The sequence below is a fragment of the Alosa alosa genome, chromosome 8, assembly GCF_017589495.1.
Source record: "Alosa alosa isolate M-15738 ecotype Scorff River chromosome 8, AALO_Geno_1.1, whole genome shotgun sequence".
Lineage (NCBI taxonomy): Eukaryota > Metazoa > Chordata > Actinopteri > Clupeiformes > Clupeidae > Alosa > Alosa alosa.
Window position 1 is genome coordinate 4,391,169 of NC_063196.1, and position 19,693 is coordinate 4,410,861.

The following is a 19,693-nucleotide window of genomic DNA, read 5'->3' on the forward strand; positions in this document are numbered from 1 at the left end:
CATTAGCCAAATGTATTCTTTCCTTTACAGTTCACTGTGTGCTTTAGCTTTCAGGCTTCATAGGTGCATTACTGCCACCAGTTGTTTGGGAATGGAATTGCATCTCTGATCGTCGTTCTCAACAAGTTTGACACTTATTGATGATTGACGGTACAGGGGCCAGTCAGGGGCCAATGAGATTTCAGATGGGGCCCGGGCCCCTGTGGCCCCGCCCCTAGAACCACCCCTGGGCCTAGGCCTAGAGAAAAGACAGCTATTGATAACCTAACAATTAGGATTTGCTTTGCCTACTCTGCTGTTTGGTTGTCCCAAACTTTGAGACGACCCATACTCACATTAACTGAATCTTATCAACCCGAACTGCGATGTTCCAAACAGAGTGACAGGATGCAATGCCTAATAATCTCACTGCCTACAGTGTAACTGCTAACAGTGCGCCTAGGCCTACTGTTAAACACCTGAAAAAATATTAAGCTGCTGTTTTCTTTTCATGACAAGCACTAGGCCTAAGTTTGAATGATTTATGACTGAATGGAACGTTGCGTTTTTAAGCGCCAGAACTGCTGATCACGTCGTGTGACAAAGTTGACACCAATCATCATCTTCTAATGTATCCTTATGTTGAGATGCCCATTCTCTTTGCCCTAGGCTATCATTTGTGCGTGAAGCATGTTTCAATTAAGACAGAACACAAGCTATTTTTATTGTTGATATTGAATGATTTCATGAATAAATTGTACGCACAGTGCGTAGGCTACAGGATTGCGGCTGGCGGCGCCACTGACCAAGGCCACAGTAGCCTGTGAAGGGGAATCACGGCCAACACAGGGAGACGTCTCCTATTCCCGCAAATTTAGCGTGATCTCTGTGTGAAAAGGCCTTTTGTTGAAGCATATCCTACAGTGCAAATTCTTCTTGTTTTAGTGTTTAGTTAATAAGAAAGCACTGCTTCTACCTCAATATGAACTGCAAAGGATAGCCTAGGCTATAGGCACATTGTTTTTTTTTTTTTTGTCGGTTCAGGTAGTTAATCAGTGCATATTTTTGAGGGTCGAGTGGGTGCAGATCGACTCTCCTGACGGGTCGGGTGGGTGCGGATGTTAAAAAACCTTAACCGGCGCAACACTACTGTTAAGCATATTGTAATGCCGCGTTGAATGGATGAATATCTTACATAAGGGTACCCCGCACTTTTCAAACCACAGTCAAGCTTATGGTTATTGTCCCCACCACTTCTAAAAACAAACTGACGCCCTTGCCTAAAACTCCACTCTCTCACATGCGCATATGCCTATAAACACAGACACATGGTCATTGATGTTCTCACATAAACATATGGGTCTAGACACTTAAAGGAGAATTCTGGCAATGTTTTACAGAGATCTCTGTTTCTGGAGGTCATCGAGTTCTGTCGGTACGAAAAGAAATCGGTGCTAACAGTGAGAGTAGCCTGGCAGCTACAGTGCTACACTCTGGGGGCGGTTTTAAAATCTAAGTTTTCCTTTAATACATGTTCAAAGTGTTAAGTAATCTCCAACATTTTTTGGTAAATGCACACACGGTGTCTCTAGTTGTGTTAAGTTGCCTCAAAGTGAAAACATCCTACAGACCTATAGATGAGCTACACTGTCATATTCCATTGACGGAGCACATCATAGACTCACACTGACTGACCAGATAATGCTACAGAATTCCTACACTGAGACGAGACCAGCGCTGATGGTCGTTGTATGTGTTCTTTTAGTTTGATTGACAGGAGAGGCTTCCTCCAGCCCGATACCCCACAGCCTGTCTGTCACTCCAACGGGACCAGCATATACACCCCCACCCAGCTTCATGCTCACATGGTAAGCCTGGTGTGTTTGTGAGTCTCCATGTAAGATCTATATGTATGTGTCACTGTCCTGTGTGTGTGTGTGTGTGTGTGTGTGTGTGTGTGTGTCTCTGCGTCTGTGTCCTTGTGTGTGCTTGTGTCCGTGTGCTTTTTTTTTTTTTTTAACTTGGACTACCAGCTCTTGAAGCATGGTGTATGCAGGTCTGTATAAATAGCCTATATGAGCCTATATGTGTCTGTCTGAGTAGTTCCCTATATTTTATTAACTCTCGTCACTCTAAATAATACATACGGCTTTCACTTATGGGAGCCTCCACCATCATATCATCCCGTTCCATTTCCAGGGAAGATGTCTGAAGTATTCATGCCACTGTGATAGAATTGAGAATCAAAGAAAGGGAATGGGAGACGTGCCTTTGCCAATGGGAAACTGTAAACTCCCAAGCATATTGTCATTCATATGACTGCTGGCTACTGACTGCAGTTGGTGTTTAGGGCGTTTGATTTGGACTCTGGGCACAGCAGAGGAAGCTGCGGTGTGGTCTGCTGCTATGTTTTGTATGGACTCGGCTGATTTGAGATCAGTGGAGTGATTCCACCGGATGTGCTGGCTCTGCCGACGTCCTGCTGAGTAGATGCGTGTTTTAAACCAGTCTGGGTCTCAGGAGAGCACAGCAGCACTGCTGAATACTGATGGAATTAGATGAAGTGTGTGTGTGTGTGTGTGTGTGTGTGTGTGTAGAACAAAGGAGAGGGTAGGAGAAATTATGTGTGTGTGTGTGTGTGTGTGAGAGAGAGAAATTGTAAACAACAACATATAGTGTGTGTGTGTGTGTGTGTGTGTTCCCCACCACACTGTTTCTCTTTTGTAGCTTCTGCAGTTTAATCCTAATCAACCCTTAGCCATTCAGTCCCCCTCAGGACACCAAACAGGCAGATCAGATAGCTGTACATGGGCCCAGTAAAAACACTCCACTCAAGGCTTTGGATTGGGAACGTCTGTCCCATGAAATGTAGATCTGAAGATCTGATTGCCAGTGTCCACAGACTAAAGGCTGATTTCCTGTACTGGAATATAGCCCAGGTGGTCTGAGCACAGATTTGATGCCAACGGATCATGGAGCCTGGTGAAAAAAAAACTTTCCTGGACTAACATGAGATGGGAGAATGTGGCTGGTGGATGTGTAAGGGACGCCAGTGTGTTTAAGCGCAGGGGCCTCTGAGGGGGAGGGCAATGTGGTGGAGTGCCGTCGCTACGGTTGAGTATGTGCTCTGACTGCCTGGCTCTTTGGTGTTGCGGTCAAGCTGCATGTTTGTACCCCAGAGAGCGGGTTCGAAGCCGGGTGGGGTGACTGCTCTCTCCCTTCACTATAGGTAATATGCTAAACGAAGTGAACTTCCGATTTGATCGGTATTCAGAGTGACGTGAGGAAATCTGTAAACCTCTTATGTTTTCCCCATCTTTGTCAATGCTTCTGGGCTACACACTTGATCTGAATAACTGCCTGCACTAAATGAATCCTGAATTAATCCTGTGAAATGTCTAATTAACCTTAACTAATGTCCCGTATCGCTCTTTCTACGTGTCTGTTGTCCACTCCTCTACACTGACCTCTCCGTGCTCACCCGTGTTTCTCTTGTCTCCGTCCCTGCCCGCTCTGCTTCTCTCCCTCCCCCAGTGTGACCAGCACCAGTGCATTCAGAGCACCAAATTCGTTTTGCAGGCTGCCGCCACGCCGCTGCTCCACACCGACTCCGTCATCCTGCCGGCCGCGGCGGTGGGCCACGCGCTCCCGGGGAAGAGCTCGCTGGTGGGGCCCTGCGCCTCGCTGGGCCCGGGTGGACAGCCCCCGCCGTCGTCGTCGCTGGCCTCGCTGCCCTCGTCCATGCCCGGCCTGACGTGCGCGGGCGAGCTGCTGGCTCTGCGGAGCGACGCGGACCCGCACTGCCACCACCACCACTTGGCCAGCCCCGAGGAGACGCCCTCGCCGCCGTCGCCGCCTCCGCACTCCGCCCTGGTGGTGGCCGCCATGCCATGTCCGGCGCACGGCCCGCACCCGCCGCCACACCTCCACCCCGCCCAGCTCTACAACCCCGCCAGCCAGGACTCCCTGCACGAGGACTCGGTCAGAGGCCTGATCAAGCTCAGCTCGGTGTGAGCCGGACACCCTGACCCCCCCCTCCTCTCTCTTGCACTACATTACCCAGACGGATGAAGCCAAGCTAGACAGCCTAAAGGACCCGCCCTGACTCTCCTAGATTTACCGAGTCGCTTTCCGTGGTGAATTACAGTGCGACCGGGCCAAGCACTGACCACTATAGAGGTCTGCACCGGTGCTCCTTCTCCACACAGCAGTGCCAAGCTGTCATCTCAACTTATATTAGGGTGCTCTGTGGACTCGTTGCTAAAAGGCCTGTTTTGTGGAGGTTCCCATCAGCATATGGATGAGCTGGACACACACTCACCTCACTACGTGTCCTCTGTGACCAAGCCCTCTCATATCGTGACACTCAGTATTCTGCACACATCTCCTCTGATTGTTGTGGTCATTGGAAAATGGCCATTAGAAGGTGAACTCTGAAGGTTATCTTCTTACATCGAAAATGCCTGATAAAGAGTTTGTGTGTGTGTGTGTGTAGGGGTGTGTATGTGTTTTTTTTTTTTTACTAAAAGCAGGACTTGAATGCCTCAATTGGATGCTGAAGACTGATGGTCCACTGCCTTTTTGTATGATCTCAGATGTCCAGTAGTCTCCTGCTGACCCTGAGCAGTTAAGCAATGTTAATCAACTCACTTAAAGCATCACAATGTACAAGATGTTACATTATTGGTAGAATGTGATGATGCCAAATCAGGCAGTCGTGCCCGAGTGCCAGGTGGTGATGTGCCAAGGACTATTCAGATTTCTGAACTGTGTTAGTGATTTCAAGTGGATATTATTAAATTTACAACTTTTTATGTGCAATTCACTTGCCTTTTGTAACTAATTTTGCAGCTCTTAATTCGCTAACATTATCTAGAACAGTGAATAGACCAACTGAATTAAAACTTATACCTCAAACATTCATAGATGTACATATACAAAACCAGATTCAGCATTAAAGAAATTGTCATTTATTCATGGTCATAGTACACAAAAAGCCTTCATTTTACCATACATATTATCATATAAATATAGAGCTTGAATATTGCTTAGGAAAAACGAGTTTAGTCAATATATTAATATGAATCCAATCCTGAGGAAAGTGAGAGGGATTTAATGGTACACAACGTGACATGCAGGTAAAATAAATTGGTCAGTGCATGTCAATTAAAACACAAAAACGTGGATTATGTGCACTTGCATAGAGACTCTGCCCAAGGGTTCCATCTCCCTGATGTCTTGATGTGCCGGTATGACTCGCTTTGACCAGTCAGTATCTGAGCCAACACTGCTCCACTGACCTTTTTTCTTTTTACATGCTCTGCTCTTTCACGTGTGCTTCTGTTTACAACCTCACATAGCCAATGGACTATGAAAATCAATGTGTACATGAACTGCTCAATGAGTTTGTTTATGGTCCAAGGCGTAGGTAAACCAGGTTATTTTTGTTATTCAGCCAAAGGTTTAATATGCGTTCAGCTGACTTTATGTGTCTCAATTCTTACACAGACACGGCAGACTGGACACAATTGAACAAACAAAAATAAAAACATTCTTCATGTTGACCCAACAAAGAACTTTAACATGCCAAGTTGGCCAATTGTTCATTGACTTGGGGACAAGTTGCTGAGGTAGCATACCTCTCCTTCTCCTTCAATTAACACTTTTCAGGTTTATTTTGATTATTGTTCTCAGCACAAGTGACAAGAGAACCCCTAGATTAATAGTGGTCACAGTGACTATAGTCAAGAATATATGAACTATGTTAGCATTGGTTAAGAAATAGTGCAACATTTGTTCCTGTCTAGCGTACATTCATTTAGCCATGTTTAAATGCAGAAGCGATGTCTATAAGACTCCTTTATAAGCAAAATAGCTTTACATGCATGGCGCTGAGAGGAAATCGGTGGGAGTCTAAGTCATATGGCATGTACAGTTAAGCCCAAAATTATTCATAGTACTCATGCCAAATGTTGATTTATAGTGAACCTTAATTTGACCAAAAACGTCTTCTTTTCGATGGAAATTACATTTGCACATGACACAAACAATGTGAGTCATTGTGCAAAAACATGCCCGAAGAAAGTATTAATCAAAGTATAAATCAAAATTTGACATAGATATGAATAATTTTGCGCTTAACTGTAATAAAATAGTTCTTTCTACAGAAATGAAACCTGGGCTTTGGTCTAAGTATCTGAAGCTGCAGAGATACAACATGATGGAATGAGGTTGAGGAATGAGGCCTCTGGCTCCGGTCAGTTATCTGAGGGTCCGGTCAGCTCCGGTGAAGTTGTGCAGGACGATGGCGATGTTTACCGCACCTGGACATCCAGCAGCTGGATGTCTCCCATGATCTCCAGGGCGTTCACGCGGACAAGATCCTGGACACGGTGCTTGTAGCTGAGCTGGTGAACTCCATTCACAGCCACTTTGAACTCCTGAGCCTCACATAGAATGATCATCTAAGAGGGAGACAGAAAACAAGTGATGAGCTTTATCCTGTATGCCCCCTGCCCTCGGCCATTTATTTCATCTGCTTACAAATTGACATTGTTGATAATAGTGTTCCTGCCCGTTTGAGAATATCCAATTCAAGAATGTTCCCACACCTTTTCAAGTTCATCGCTATCAGTAAAGATAAATGCCTCCTAGTGGCTGAGTCTGACAATGCAATGGGAGTTTAAAACATTTCTCTTGAACCACATGGGCTGACGTCATTCCAACTTTGGGCAGTAGTAGTTGACCCAGAAATTCCGGCACTTTTCCGATACATGAGCCAAAATTCTTGGACTTTGCTTGCGTCTATTTCAAGTATTTTTCAGCCCCGTGGGTTCCAATAACAACCATCTGCCTTTTCTGGTCAGGCTTTCTAACAATACAATAGTATGATAGTTTCTCTCTGATATGATTACCAACAATGACACCATGGAACCTCATTTATGTGAAATTTCCATTTAAACAAAGACTTGCTCAAATACACTGACACAGGAACAGAATTCTGTGTCAGCGCTGTGTCAAGTAGAACGTTAACCCTTCAGCAGGAAAGTTTTGAACATTCTAACAGAAGATTCTGTCCTGTAACAATGTAAGGTTCTAAAACTCTATGTTGAATTCAGAGTCAGAGCCCTAGCCCTAGCCCTATCCCTATCCCTTTCAACAAGAAAAACAAAAACAATGCTTGAACGTTCTATTTTGTTCCCAATCTACTTCCGCTTCATTAAGATAACATTAGAAATGTTAAAACTATGATGCCGATAATGGAACTCTCTTGAAACGCTCAATAAGGCTCTGGTTGAATTCAATGAACCCAGATATCCTTTAGGACATTCAATTTCCTGCATTCCCGTCACTGGCTTAAGGGTATTGTACAGTACTGTAAGGCGCCCTTACCTCAAAGTACTCCCTTGGTGTGAAAGGGAAGTTGGAGAGGCTCTTCTCCTCCTTCCCCCAGCACTCAGACAGGTAGGAGTTAAGGACGAACGTGGCAGACTTTAGACGAGGGTTCAGATGCAGCGCAATATCCTTGGTGCCACCCACACACAGATTAACAGAGAAGCTGGAGGAAAACCAAGAAAAGACAAATGCAAAGTGCACAAGAACATCAAAAAAGGAGACATTTAAATCTCTTTTCACAAAGCTGCATAATGTTTGCATTGCAACTTCATTACTTCCATGTGCACATATTTATCAGGCTGCTAGAGGGGTGTTGTTTTCACAGCTGATAGACACATGCATGTCTGCAGATGCTGCAGAGTGATACCAGTGATCTTTAGTCACACAGCAAGACAAACCCATGGTGGTACTTGTGAGTGAGTGACAGTAATTATCAAATTAAATTTACAAAAAAGTAACTGATTCCTAAACAAATATACACTGAATCCCCTCATGTTCAAACATATAATATCATATAATATGCAGTGCACCATACTTAAGAGCACAGCAGTCATTTTAAACATCAAATTGTACATGAAGAACAAACCTGTGTGGATATGGGTTTATATGGCCTTTTATGAAGATGGTTAGTCCTGGACAAACCCCTTTCTCTATGGTACCTCTGAATGGAAGGCTCTAGAACAACAGAAAGGAATGGTCTTATGCCCATGATACTCTTTTGAAAGAAAAGTAGATTCATATTTTACACTAGGAATTTGGTTGATGTTTTTAAGAATTTCCAACCAGCTCAATGAACATTGCTCTATCTGACCTTACATTTGAACTGACATTATTATCCTAGAGACATGAGAAAGAAAATCTGGGACTTGAAATGTCAGATCTAGGCTTAGTTGCTAACGGCTCTTCAGCTAATGCTCTTGATTTGCTTCAAATTCACTTATCCAGTTTGATATCATGCAGTGTACAAATGATCAGCTAGCTGCTGTTTATGAGTCATACACCAAACATTTATGGCTTCGGTAAAGTTGCGCTCACTCACCAAGTCACCTGAATGCATAAACGTCCCCTATGAAACAACAAAAATTTTAGTTTAAAGTTTCCATTGGTTGGAAACCTACAAGGGTGTTTGATCTATGGTTATCAAGGTTGATTGCGACATTAACATTAGTCAAGGCTGATTGCTTTAGTGGCAGTATTTAGGGCATTACCTCAGCTTTTGCCTAGAATATTAATATTAGCTGTGTGCATCAGTGAATGGCATTTACAATAACATATTCATAGAATGAAATGTTCTTACATTGGCTTGAGGGACTTTGTTTGTTCCCACAGCCTGAGCTGGAGCTGGTTCCTACAAAAATGTCAAATCATTACCCATTAATTAATTATTTCCTTAATCATTATTTAACATGACCACCCATGTCTATTTGCAAACAAACATACTAAACATATGCGTGACGGTACCAAAATCCACATGTTCCCACAATATCAAAAGGTCTATTAATCATTTACAGCTATATGATGCTCACAGAGTTTCGGATGAAGCCAATGGTCTTCATGTGGACCTTTCCTGAGATGTTTATGGTGTCCACCTTGCTCAGATCCAGCCTGTGTTTGTACTGAAGCACATGAGCGCCATTTACTGCCACCTACAGGAGAACACAGGAAATACACACTGAACTACATCAGGCGTCTCCTTCACTGACTATAATAATGGAGGAAGTCATTCGAAAGACATTTAGGGGCTAACAGGCACAATTTTATGCATAAATATAGCTGCAAGCAGCAATGAGGGGGCCAAGCAGAATAGGCCGGAGTAGCCACGGCGACAAAATAGAACTTAGCAGACATCCGCGATCAACACTTTCAACAAGTGTCACATCAAAACATAGCTGATTTTGTAGAGCTGAAACAGGGCTGAGTATTGCCACTGCCTCCGCCAGGTTCCAACTGGATGGAACATGTTGTCATCAATTTCACATCAAAAAATAAAAGATCGATAAAACACATCAGAAACTACAGATCAAAATGCAATATTGCTAATTGTAGCACCCCCTACAGGTCAAAGGTCACCAAATGTTTTGAGCGTCCTCCTAATAGGGTCATGAATATATGTAGTAAGTTTGGTTATGATACATGGCAGGGTTACTGAGATATGAGCTCACTTCCCGTTTTGCGGCTTCGCCACCAATTTCGATTGGCTGTTACGGGCGAAAGCTTTTGTCAATTGTTCCAGAGAGCAACATATTGATAGGTTATGGCCTGAAGATGGTCTGTGCCAATTTTGGTGAAGATCAGATAAAATTTGCGACCTGTGAAAACGTTTTGATGTTTTTTATTAAATCCAACATGGTGGCCGAATCAATTACGATGACATCACAAGTTGGCCTGGGTCGGCCTAAGGACCTCCAACAGTATTACCAGACACCACTAGTACATTTTAATTCCAAACACATCAACAGCTACAGGCCAACATGCATTTTTGCTAATTGCAGCGCCCCCTAGAGGTCAAAGGTCACCAAATTTCTTGAGCGTCCCCCTGATTGGGTCCTGAGTCCATGCACAAAGTTTGGCTTTGATACATGCAAGGGTTGCTGAGATACGAGCTCACTTCCTGTTTATGCTTCACGCAAATTTCGATGGATATTACGGGTGAACGGTTATAGTTCCGAAGACAAAACACCACAACTTTTGTGAGGCTTGGTCTGAAGATCATGTGTGTCAAGTTTGGTGACGATCGGACAAAATTTGTGACCTGTGAAGTTTTAGTTTGACTTTCACTAAAATCCAATATGGCGGAAAATCCATCATGGTGGAAAATGACGTCATAGGGTGCGTTGAACTCAGCTTGGTCCAAGGATTCCAACAATACCTCATTTTTGACAATTGGGCCTACGGGTCACAAGTTACGTGCGTGAACGCACGTCCAAATTTGGCCTGTTGGTGGCGCTAGAGCCAGAGAGGGTTAAAGCGGAGCGAGAGGCGCAAACGTTCGACAATTTCTGCTTTCGATTATTGCAAGGGGGGGGGGAAATCCCCCTTTATGCAGACCAGAGTAAACCCCGCTGCACTAATGTCAATGGAGACTTGTGGAATTTTACCAATAAATTGGTCATTATGTCTTTCTGGATTTGTTGAGGGTTTTTGAACATTTTGTCATAATCTGTAAGTGTTTGGGATTATTTCAAGCCTAAAAGTGTAATTTTTTAGTGTTCGGATTTGTAATAAAATAACTTAATATCAGACCATGCTGCTGCCAGTTACTGTCCAGTTGTTAGCATGCTAGCTAGCCTCTTAGCTAAAGGTAACATTTTAAACGGAGAAGTGTAATTTCTTTGAAATGACAACTAGCTGAATAACATTACTGACATTAAAGTGGATAGTTTATACTCAAGCTTAATTTGGAACAGTATATTAAGTTTAAGCCAAGTCCTTCAACTACTAGTCACTTGTTAGCGATATCTGTATTGCCATAGCTCCTCCCATCCACTTGTATGGTGTTTTGTTAGCGTTAGCTAGCTAGCTAGCTAGCTCGGTACACATGACTAATTCAATTATTTATATCATGTCCTAAAGAATGATTCATTGGTATCATACATGATTATAGACAATGATACTGTGAACACAATTATGTTTATCTGTTCTTATTGCTTATTAAGAGTGAAAGTTTATTTAGTGACGTAGGGTGACACTCCCACTTATGCAGACCGGAACTGTCCCGTTTTGCTCCCATAGTAACGAATTACGTTGCTCTATCTTGCTAGTAATCAAGGATCTTTGCTAGAGCGCTCGAGGTGCCGGCATGAAACTTGGTGAAATTAATCATTGGACTGTCCCTAATCAGTGTGCCAAATTTCACAACTTTTTACCAGACGGTTCTATGGGCTGCCATTGACTTCAATGACAGAAGCGTAATAATAGGGAAGAAAACATAGAAACACAATCGGTGCCTTCGCTGCTTGGCCCCCAAAAAGCTGTATAGATGACGCAAAGTTGAGAGTATGCAAACCAAATGTTGTGTGTCAGTTCTTTGTACCAGAGAGAAAAGCCAAAATGTGGACACCGGCCACAGTTCCACTTAGAGACTGTCCATAAATTACTGAGATATAATTAACTTTTTTTTCTTTCAGAAGCTGTGGTGAAGACTACCTGCTCAAGCAAGCCGCAAACCACATTAAGGAAGTAAAAATGGCAGTGAAACTGAATTATTCATTGAACACTCTTGCTTCAGATCTTGTGTCAAGGTACAGCCATATCTTAGAGAAAACTATACTCTTTCTTATGATTAGAACAACTTGACCTAGAATTTGAGGTATAAAAAGGTTAGAGAAAAAAAGAAACCTCCATTCTTTGAAACTTCTAAATCAGTGTAACCAATTAAATTAATCTAAAATTAAACATGTTTGCTTCCTTGCTCTAGCATATTCTGCATTCCCAGATAATCCCTGAGGAGAAAACACGGCACAACAGCTCAGCTTGATTTGTAGGATAGTCTGTCAGCTGTGACCTACAGCTGAAACAACACCCTCGGTGTGATCGTATAGCAGGTCACAATTTTCAGCACAACTGGTTTGGCTGTCCAACCCCTCCAATAGGGGGAGTGTACTGTATGTCTCAAGCTGTGACACAATGAAGACAGTCTTCAATAAGATGATAAAGTCCAGTTATTATCATCCATCCATCCTTTCTTTAGTAACTGTGGAACTGGGGATTTGAGGGAAACTTCAGGGGACTATAGCCTATAGCAAACTCCACTTCCCTGACCAATTTAAACACTGTACTGAATAAGAGTTTCATCAGTTTCTTTAAAGGATAATTCTGGTATTTAGCACTTTGAGTCCCTTTTCTGGTTTGTTTTGGATGAACTAGAGTGGTGGACACAGAAATTTTGACGATGGGTCCTGTCTCCAAAAACAGCCACAAAACAACTTGGGCAAACCTTGCCCATAAAAACTGTTCCAGCAAATCACAGACGAGATGCGCGTTTAGGAGAGTTTCAATTGCACGGGAGGGAGGGGGAGGAAGTAGTGAGCTAGCTTTCTGTTTTGTTTGAATGTCAACAGAAGTGATGTTACCCAGCATCGCTTAGAGCGCTGAAACAACAGACCAAACAAGTCAAGCGGGCCCAACAACCAGGGAGCACTTTGACTGAACTACAGAGGGAAAGGTTGAGGAAAGGGGATAAGAAGATTTTCATATACCATTTTATATGGGATTAGTGTCTCTCAACAGTCATCAGCTCCAAACTACACTGGATTCAATTGTTTTGTGCAATTTATGTCCAAATGCAAAAATGTTTCAATAATCCATCCATCAATCAATCTGTCCTGTGCATCTGTCAGTCACACAATCAATCTGGATCGAACACCTTTTCCCTTCTTACCTTGTATGAGTCCATCTGCACAAGGATTATTATTTCAAACTCTGAGCCCAGTTTGAAGGGCATTTGGTACAGGATCTCCTCCTTGCCCCAACGTTCCAGCTTCAGAGTGTTGCAGACAATGCAAGTCTTCTTAAAACGAGGGTTGAAATGGAAGGCCACGTCAGCCCGTGGTTTGATGCTGTTCCCACATGTCAAGTCTACCTGAAACCTGATGAAAATAATTTAGCCAGTGTATTCTGATTCCTGGAAATCCTGATGTGACTGCCACCGAACAATACACCAAACGATACGTAGGCTACTGCATTACAAAAAGTATATTCCATGGTTAGGTAGTGGTCATAACTCACTGAGACAAATGTTGGCAATGTTCAAATTATAAGAACAGAAATATGAACTTTAGTTTCGATTCCATTCCAAAGAGTAGCCTACAGTTCCCACAACCAACATACTGGCTACCAAGTAGCATGAAAGTATTATGTATTGCGACATAATGCAAGTCAAATGTGTAGTTTCTTATCTCTCATTCCATCGAACTACAAGCCTAATACCTCTCCGAATCGACAGGAACGCTGCCTTGAATGAGGATCATCTCTCCTGGAACCAGTCCGTCTAATATGGTCCCAGCGAAGGGAATCGGCTGAATGTAAACAAAAATGTAATGTTACGTTAGCATGAAAAAATGACATGCCAGTCTAACGTAGGCCTAAGTGACCACAGATAGACAAGATAAACAATTGGACCCCAAGTTTTGCTAACCATCACATCACTACAATTAGTCCCAATAGTAATTGAATAAGCATAACTTAATGATGCAGGAAATCACTTTCAAAATTAGGTCTATGAAGTTTAGAAGCTAGCAGCTAAGACTGGCTGACTAACACAACAATCGTTCATTTGCCACCAAATGGCAATCGTATGCAAACTGAACCTACCGGATTCGATATCGTTTGTCTTGGGATTTTCACGGACATTTCTTCGATTAAGTGAAAACTCTTCACTGTTGATAGGAAAGGAAGGCCTCTGTCCCGTGTTATTTATTACAGTCGCTTCTGTGTTTGTCCCTACTTCCTGGATCTCGGTAGCTGCTAGCCTACCCGCCCCAAACCACCCAGACACGTGACATAGACAAGAGTCGTTAATCAATGCCAAGCAAGTGGTCTACTACACGAATGATTGACTCGGTTCAGGATCCAATATTCTCATGTCCATTAGTGTGCTTTTTGCATCTCAATTAAGATTTGCTAACAGGTTCGTCTGGATTTACCCATGCTTGTGCTTCTACGCATTTATTTTACTGTCTATGTAGCCTACCTGGCCCAAACCACCCAGAGACGTGACATACATTTTAGCCGAAGGTAAGCAAGTGGTCTACACGAATGGTTCACTCAATTTGGTATCAAATATTTTCATGTCAATCATGATTTGCTAACAGGTTCGTCTGGATACACCTCAAAGGCGAATGTGCTGTTACTTAAATATAACATTATTTCTGTTATCACCCACCCCTCATTCGATGTCAAAATGAAAACAATCAAGAATAGCTGCAATGTTCCATCTCTTGTTTTATTAAAATGCATTTATATTTACAAGCAAAGCACTAAAGAGATCAGTACAAAAAAAATAAAAAAAATAATCATATTACAACAAAGCAATTCAGCACCAGCCCAAAATGGTACAAATAATCCACATAACTGAATCAGTACCTTTATTATAAAAACTTGATAAATACATTAAAAACAAAAACCCAAAGTTACACTAAAACTAATTAAGTGTGGTGGGTCAAAATGTGCTCAGTTGTCCCCCCAACCAGGTTTTTTGACCCAGATGACAAGCTGAAAACATTGCAGAGGTAGTCAGGGTACACATGACACTAAATCCTCCAGAGTGCATTCAAGTGCATTCCAGACCTACCATAAGACACCTTCCTAACTCCCTTCCCTTCAAGAGGAACTGTAGGTTACACCTAGTCTCTACTAGCTCTAATGGTCAACTACTGTAGGCTAGAAACCATTGAGGGAGGCGAGATTAAGACAGATTGGTGGATGCAGGCTACTGGAGTTTAAGCCTCCTATCTGATCAACGGTTTAAAAGTCAGCATCTAGCGTGAAGGTGTTGTCGACAGGGCCAGACATAACTCCCATCTTTTGGTACTCTCCAACACGCTTCTCAAAGAAGTTGGTCTTGCCCTCCAGAGAGATGTTCTCCATGAAGTCAAAGGGGTTCTCCGATCTGTAGATCTGCAGACAGGTAAACAAGTAAATCAAGATTAGACAACACGTTGCAGTTGGTCACTCATCAGGTTCATTCACCAGTGGCCCGAGCCTGCGCAGCTTCATTAGTTTCAAAGTGGTGAGCACCTATGCACAATAACACTTCCAATTTGGAGAATTTAATGCAACTGAATGAAATCCCTACATATTTTTTTTTTTTTTTTTAACTAAGTGACTTAAAATGACTATGCAGGACTGTACCTTATCAAAACCCAGCTCCAGCATCAGTCTATCAGCAACGAACTCAATGTAGATCCTCATCATGTCACAGTTCATCCCGATCAGCTTGACTGGGAGGGCTTCCGTCAAGAATTCCTGGACACACACACACACACACACCTTAGACCACTTAAAACATTTGACTAGTCATCATCAACATTATGAATTGTCCTTCTTTCACGCTATATGGTCTTTTGGGCCCCCACAGTCAACTTCAAAGCAACGCTGCCTGGAAGGTGCTAGAGTTAGAATTAGGTGCCTTGAAGTCCACGGTTGCAGAGCTGCCCTGAAGTTGGTGGTGGGGGCCCGAAAGACAAACAAGCTTCTTACACTGGCTCAAAGATCAATCAATTACCTGCTCAATCTCAACTGCATTCATGATGATATTCTTGACAGTTTCATGTGATGGTTTGTTGAGAAGGTGCTTGAACATCAGGCAGGCAAAGTCACAGTGCAGGCCTTCATCTCTGCTGATAAGCTCATTGGAGAAGGTCAGGCCAGGCATAAGACCCCGCTTCTTCAGCCAGAAAATAGATGCGAATGACCCAGAGAAGAATATGCCCTCCACCGCAGCAAAGGCAACCACTCGCTCACCTAGAACAAAAAACAAGCAACTTTATGCATTTTGCTTATGGGGGGAAATAAATAAACACATTACTTGAACAAAAGACTCAGTCAGACGAGTAGGAGGTGGAACATACCAAACTCTGCATTCTTGTTGCCAATCCAGTTGAGAGCCCAGTCAGCCTTCTTCTTAACACATGGCAATGTCTCAATGGCATTGAACAGGTATTCCCTACAGGCAATCACAATTAACATAGCGTCAAAAATAAAATCTCAAAAAAAAAAAAAGATAGAATTCTCAGATGGCATTTCTCCTCCCCTACTTAAACAGATTCCAAGCTTACAAGTCAATTTTAACAAGACTAAACTGCTTCATTGTTCATAGCCTATACTGCATACAATAAGGAGGGGAAGAGTAAGGGGATTCCTATTGCATGGCTCAGACGTTGCGACTGTTTCATGCCAGTGGCCACGAGTCAGCTGACCACATGCCCGCTGACCCGTGTTAATCCACTGACACTCAGCTCCCATTATCAGCTGAGGTCCGTACCCCTGCGCGTCTCATCACGGCCAAAAAATAAATAAAAAAGCATATGGTCTCAATAGTACATTTGAGTCTCACCTCTGTTTGTGGTCCTTAATGTATGTGTCGATAAGCAAGCTGTACATCTCAGAATGGATGTTCTCCATAGCGATCTGGAAGCCATAGAAGCAACGTGCCTCTGTGACCTGCACTTCCTGGGTGAAACGCTCCACCTAGAGGCAAAACCACAAATTAAAAACAGTAATGTTTTCTTTCCTCGGACCCTGCCACACATGAGTCCAATGACTCAGCCCATGATGTGTGAGCAATGCCCTGCTTACCAAGTTCTCATTTACAATGCCATCACTAGCAGCAAAGAATGCCAACACATGAGAGATGAAATGCCTCTCTTCATCCTTCAGCGATTCCCAGTGCGAGAGATCTTTGGAGAGATCAACCTTTAAATATACAAGAGGGAAAAATGAGTGAATCTTGAACACAATTTTGAAGGGCTATGCCGCTACGCAGACCCCCCTTGTCACTATGGAATGAGAAATTAAGAAATGGGCTGATTAACACAAACGCTTTAAAATTAAAACCCACCTCTTCAGCTGTCCAGAAAGAGGCCTCTGCCTTTTTGTACATCTGCCAAATGTCATGGTACTTGATAGGGAAAATGACAAAGCGACGGGGGTTCTCCTTCAGTAGAGGTTCGTCTTCAACGCTTGCTTTTGTTTTCTTCGTAGGCTGTAAATCAAGTAAATTAGCCATTTTAGAACAGCGATGTACCGCCACATTTATTGTTACCAGAAAAGATATAAATATCTTTAGAAGGGCAGCAAACAATCAGTTATACAATTGGATGTCTAGTATAGCCAACTGAAGTTACACAAGGAAGCCCCATGCTACCCCCTCCCCCAAATGGAGACCCTTTCATAAGATCAATTGGCCGGGTTGTGTAAACCAAGACAATAGGCTAACGTTAGCCCTTGAAATTGTTTGATTTCGCCATACTAAAATGTACATAAGTGAAAAAGTAGCGAGCAACTAGGTCAGAAATGTAAAAATGATTAATCTTGATCAAATGAATGTCTCAGTACGTCAACGATGTCAGGGTTAAATGTAATTAATCTAGGTCAAATAACGTTATAGTAAATACAATTTAAAATGATATGCATTGGGAATTAGTAACTACTTATAAGTACTAGATAAATTGAATGTCACTGGTTAACGTTAAAGCTTACGGGCGTTAACTTTCAGACAGATATGGCGCCAAAGTTTCGTCAGTCATCAACTTAACGCTATCCAAAGTAATGCATAGTATGACGGATAATGTAAACGTTGACGGATTCATAGTGATTTGAATTATGTTGCTGTACCCATATCTACTGCTAGTCAACAGGTCAAATAAACTCTGAGTGCAATGTTACAGATGAAATTACCTCGGAATCTTCGAAGATTTTACGCGCGGTTTTGGAGGCCAAAATCCGAGTAGTGTTCAGGCTTGGGGGCTGGAAAAAGATAAGGCATTGTTAACCACCTTCACGTGAACATTTGATGTCGTTTCAGTTCTGATTGATAACGTTAACTTTAAAGATACACAAGAACGTGGTCACACTCTTACTAGCCTAGTGAGCGAACAAGTCAGTCAGTAACGTTAACGTAACATGACATTTGTCAAAGAAAATATTGCTAACAATGGAGTTAGCTTTCCAGATGCACATGATGTAAAATTAACAGTGTGTGATATTGCAAATACGTATACTTACTGTGTTTTCTTTGTCAATCAACGACATGTTCTCAACTTTAGAGGAGACGATGTTCTCGTTCTTAGCGGAAAGCGGGGATCTTGTAGACAGCATTTTCAAGTAAATTAATAGCAGCACCGACAGCAATAAATATAACGTGATTACAAATACGTGAAAAGTACAATTGAGTTACCTAAACAAATTAAATACACGTAAAATTAAGCGGGACTAGTTGAAATACAAGCCTAGCAAGCTATATTGTCAGCTACAAAGAAAGAACCTAATGAAAAGCTTGAGGTAAATGCGTCGCTTTATATTGAAATCTTGGCGCTTGAAAGCAGCTACCCAATAGAAAAGGGACATTCGCCGTCTATTTAAATTGCCAAAGTCTTCTGGCCAATAGTACTTGCTCTACGTCACTTCTAGATTGCGGGAATTTCAAACTCATTGAGCTTGTTTTACGAAACGAATTTATGAAACGAGTTACGAAACAACAAAATGCAATAGTTAAAATGCGCACTTAATAGTTCGCGAAAATGCATTCTATAAAGTAAATAAAACGTCTCAAGTCTACAGAGCCTTCTTTTAATAATGGCGCAGCTGATAAACAGATGGACTGTAGCCCTCCTAAACAGCTGACTTTACACAGTCCTGGCAAAACTTAGACCTCTCCAAACAAACAAAATCATTTTTTATTGGAATTGTCTATTTGATGCATTCTACAGTCTTTACTAAGTCTTACCCTACCCCAAAATAACGCAAAAGAGCAAAATAGTCATATAAATTAGCTGTGTTTGGCACGTTTTCCCGCCACGTCGATTGTAAACAAAAGTACATCTGTAAAATGGCATGGTTGTGTGTCTTATATTTGACACTTAACTATCTTATACTAAATTAAAAGTTACTTGATCAGAACATTATATATATTTTACTGGATTAGAACCGCAAACTTGGATGTTTACCTAGGACTTCCGCGTGTTGGCAATAGTCTAGATTTGCATGATCGCATGACCAAATCCTTTATTGATATGAACACTGCCCCCCAAATCACAGATTAACCAACCATTTTGACTGTTAGCAAAAGTATGACAATACAGGACTCCTTAATATTTTTGGAGGCTTAACGAGAAAACATTTACACAACAATATAGGCCTAGCATATAATGTTTACATATTTCCATAACCATTACATGTGCACTAATCTGCATTAGGCTACATTATTATCATGTATTGTGTGTGTGTGTGTGTTGTCTTATCACTGCTGATATTTACGAAATGTACCTTATTCAAGTTGACTTGTGGTAGACGGTAAGTCCAGTCACTCACAGGAAATAAAAATACTAGTTCTAGATAATAGTTCAAGTGTTGCCCTCTACTGGTTGGCTGATTGTGTATCAGCCCCACAGTCTATGAAATCGAATGTCGAAGCTGCGTTCGTCAGAAATATATTTCTGTTTTAGCCTACTTTTACTAGGCCTAAATGTCGCTCACCTACAACAGCTCTGGAACAACGGGATTTGGAGGAATAAATCAGATTAATTTTGGCCCAAGTGAGTTTCCAGCTGATGCTCTCACTCTAGCTCTAGTCCTTGAGCCAGAGGTTGGTCGGTACCAT

At 42.2% G+C, this 19,693-nt stretch overlaps 3 protein-coding genes and 1 non-coding gene across 4 annotated transcripts in view; 1 reads left to right on the top strand and 3 right to left on the bottom strand.

Annotated features, from left to right (window-relative positions):
• The window catches only part of zdhhc14 (zinc finger DHHC-type palmitoyltransferase 14), a 29,632-nt gene extending 24,840 nt beyond the window's left edge, over positions 1–4,792 (top strand). The window contains exons 8-9 of the mRNA XM_048250928.1: positions 1,745–1,847; positions 3,514–4,792. Coding sequence (XP_048106885.1) covers positions 1,745–1,847; positions 3,514–3,993 — 583 coding nt within the window. The 3' untranslated portion in view covers positions 3,994–4,792. The remainder of the gene's footprint in view (positions 1–1,744; positions 1,848–3,513) is intronic.
• A 141-nt stretch (positions 4,793–4,933) lies between these two features.
• Positions 4,934–13,858, bottom strand: lgals8a (galectin 8a). Its single transcript, XM_048251105.1, has 9 exons — positions 13,687–13,858; positions 13,303–13,391; positions 12,755–12,962; positions 8,901–9,020; positions 8,672–8,722; positions 8,414–8,440; positions 7,961–8,049; positions 7,372–7,537; positions 4,934–6,443 (listed from the first exon to the last, which is right to left on the bottom strand). The coding sequence occupies exons 1-9, from the start codon at positions 13,723–13,725 to the stop codon at positions 6,294–6,296; spliced, it is 939 nt and encodes a 312-aa protein (XP_048107062.1). The 5' UTR covers positions 13,726–13,858; the 3' UTR covers positions 4,934–6,293.
• A 438-nt stretch (positions 13,859–14,296) lies between these two features.
• On the bottom strand, positions 14,297–18,576 carry LOC125299190 (ribonucleoside-diphosphate reductase subunit M2). Its single transcript, XM_048250354.1, has 9 exons — positions 18,100–18,576; positions 17,773–17,841; positions 16,934–17,077; positions 16,672–16,788; positions 16,430–16,563; positions 15,945–16,039; positions 15,599–15,837; positions 15,226–15,339; positions 14,297–14,991 (listed from the first exon to the last, which is right to left on the bottom strand). Exons 1-9 carry the CDS (start codon positions 18,190–18,192, stop codon positions 14,839–14,841), a joined length of 1,158 nt encoding a protein of 385 aa, XP_048106311.1. The 5' UTR covers positions 18,193–18,576; the 3' UTR covers positions 14,297–14,838.
• Positions 16,242–16,381, bottom strand: LOC125299954. The gene has a single exon (XR_007194495.1). It is a non-coding gene; the product is annotated as a small nucleolar RNA SNORD94 (small nucleolar RNA).
• Positions 18,577–19,693: the final 1,117 nt, after the last annotated feature.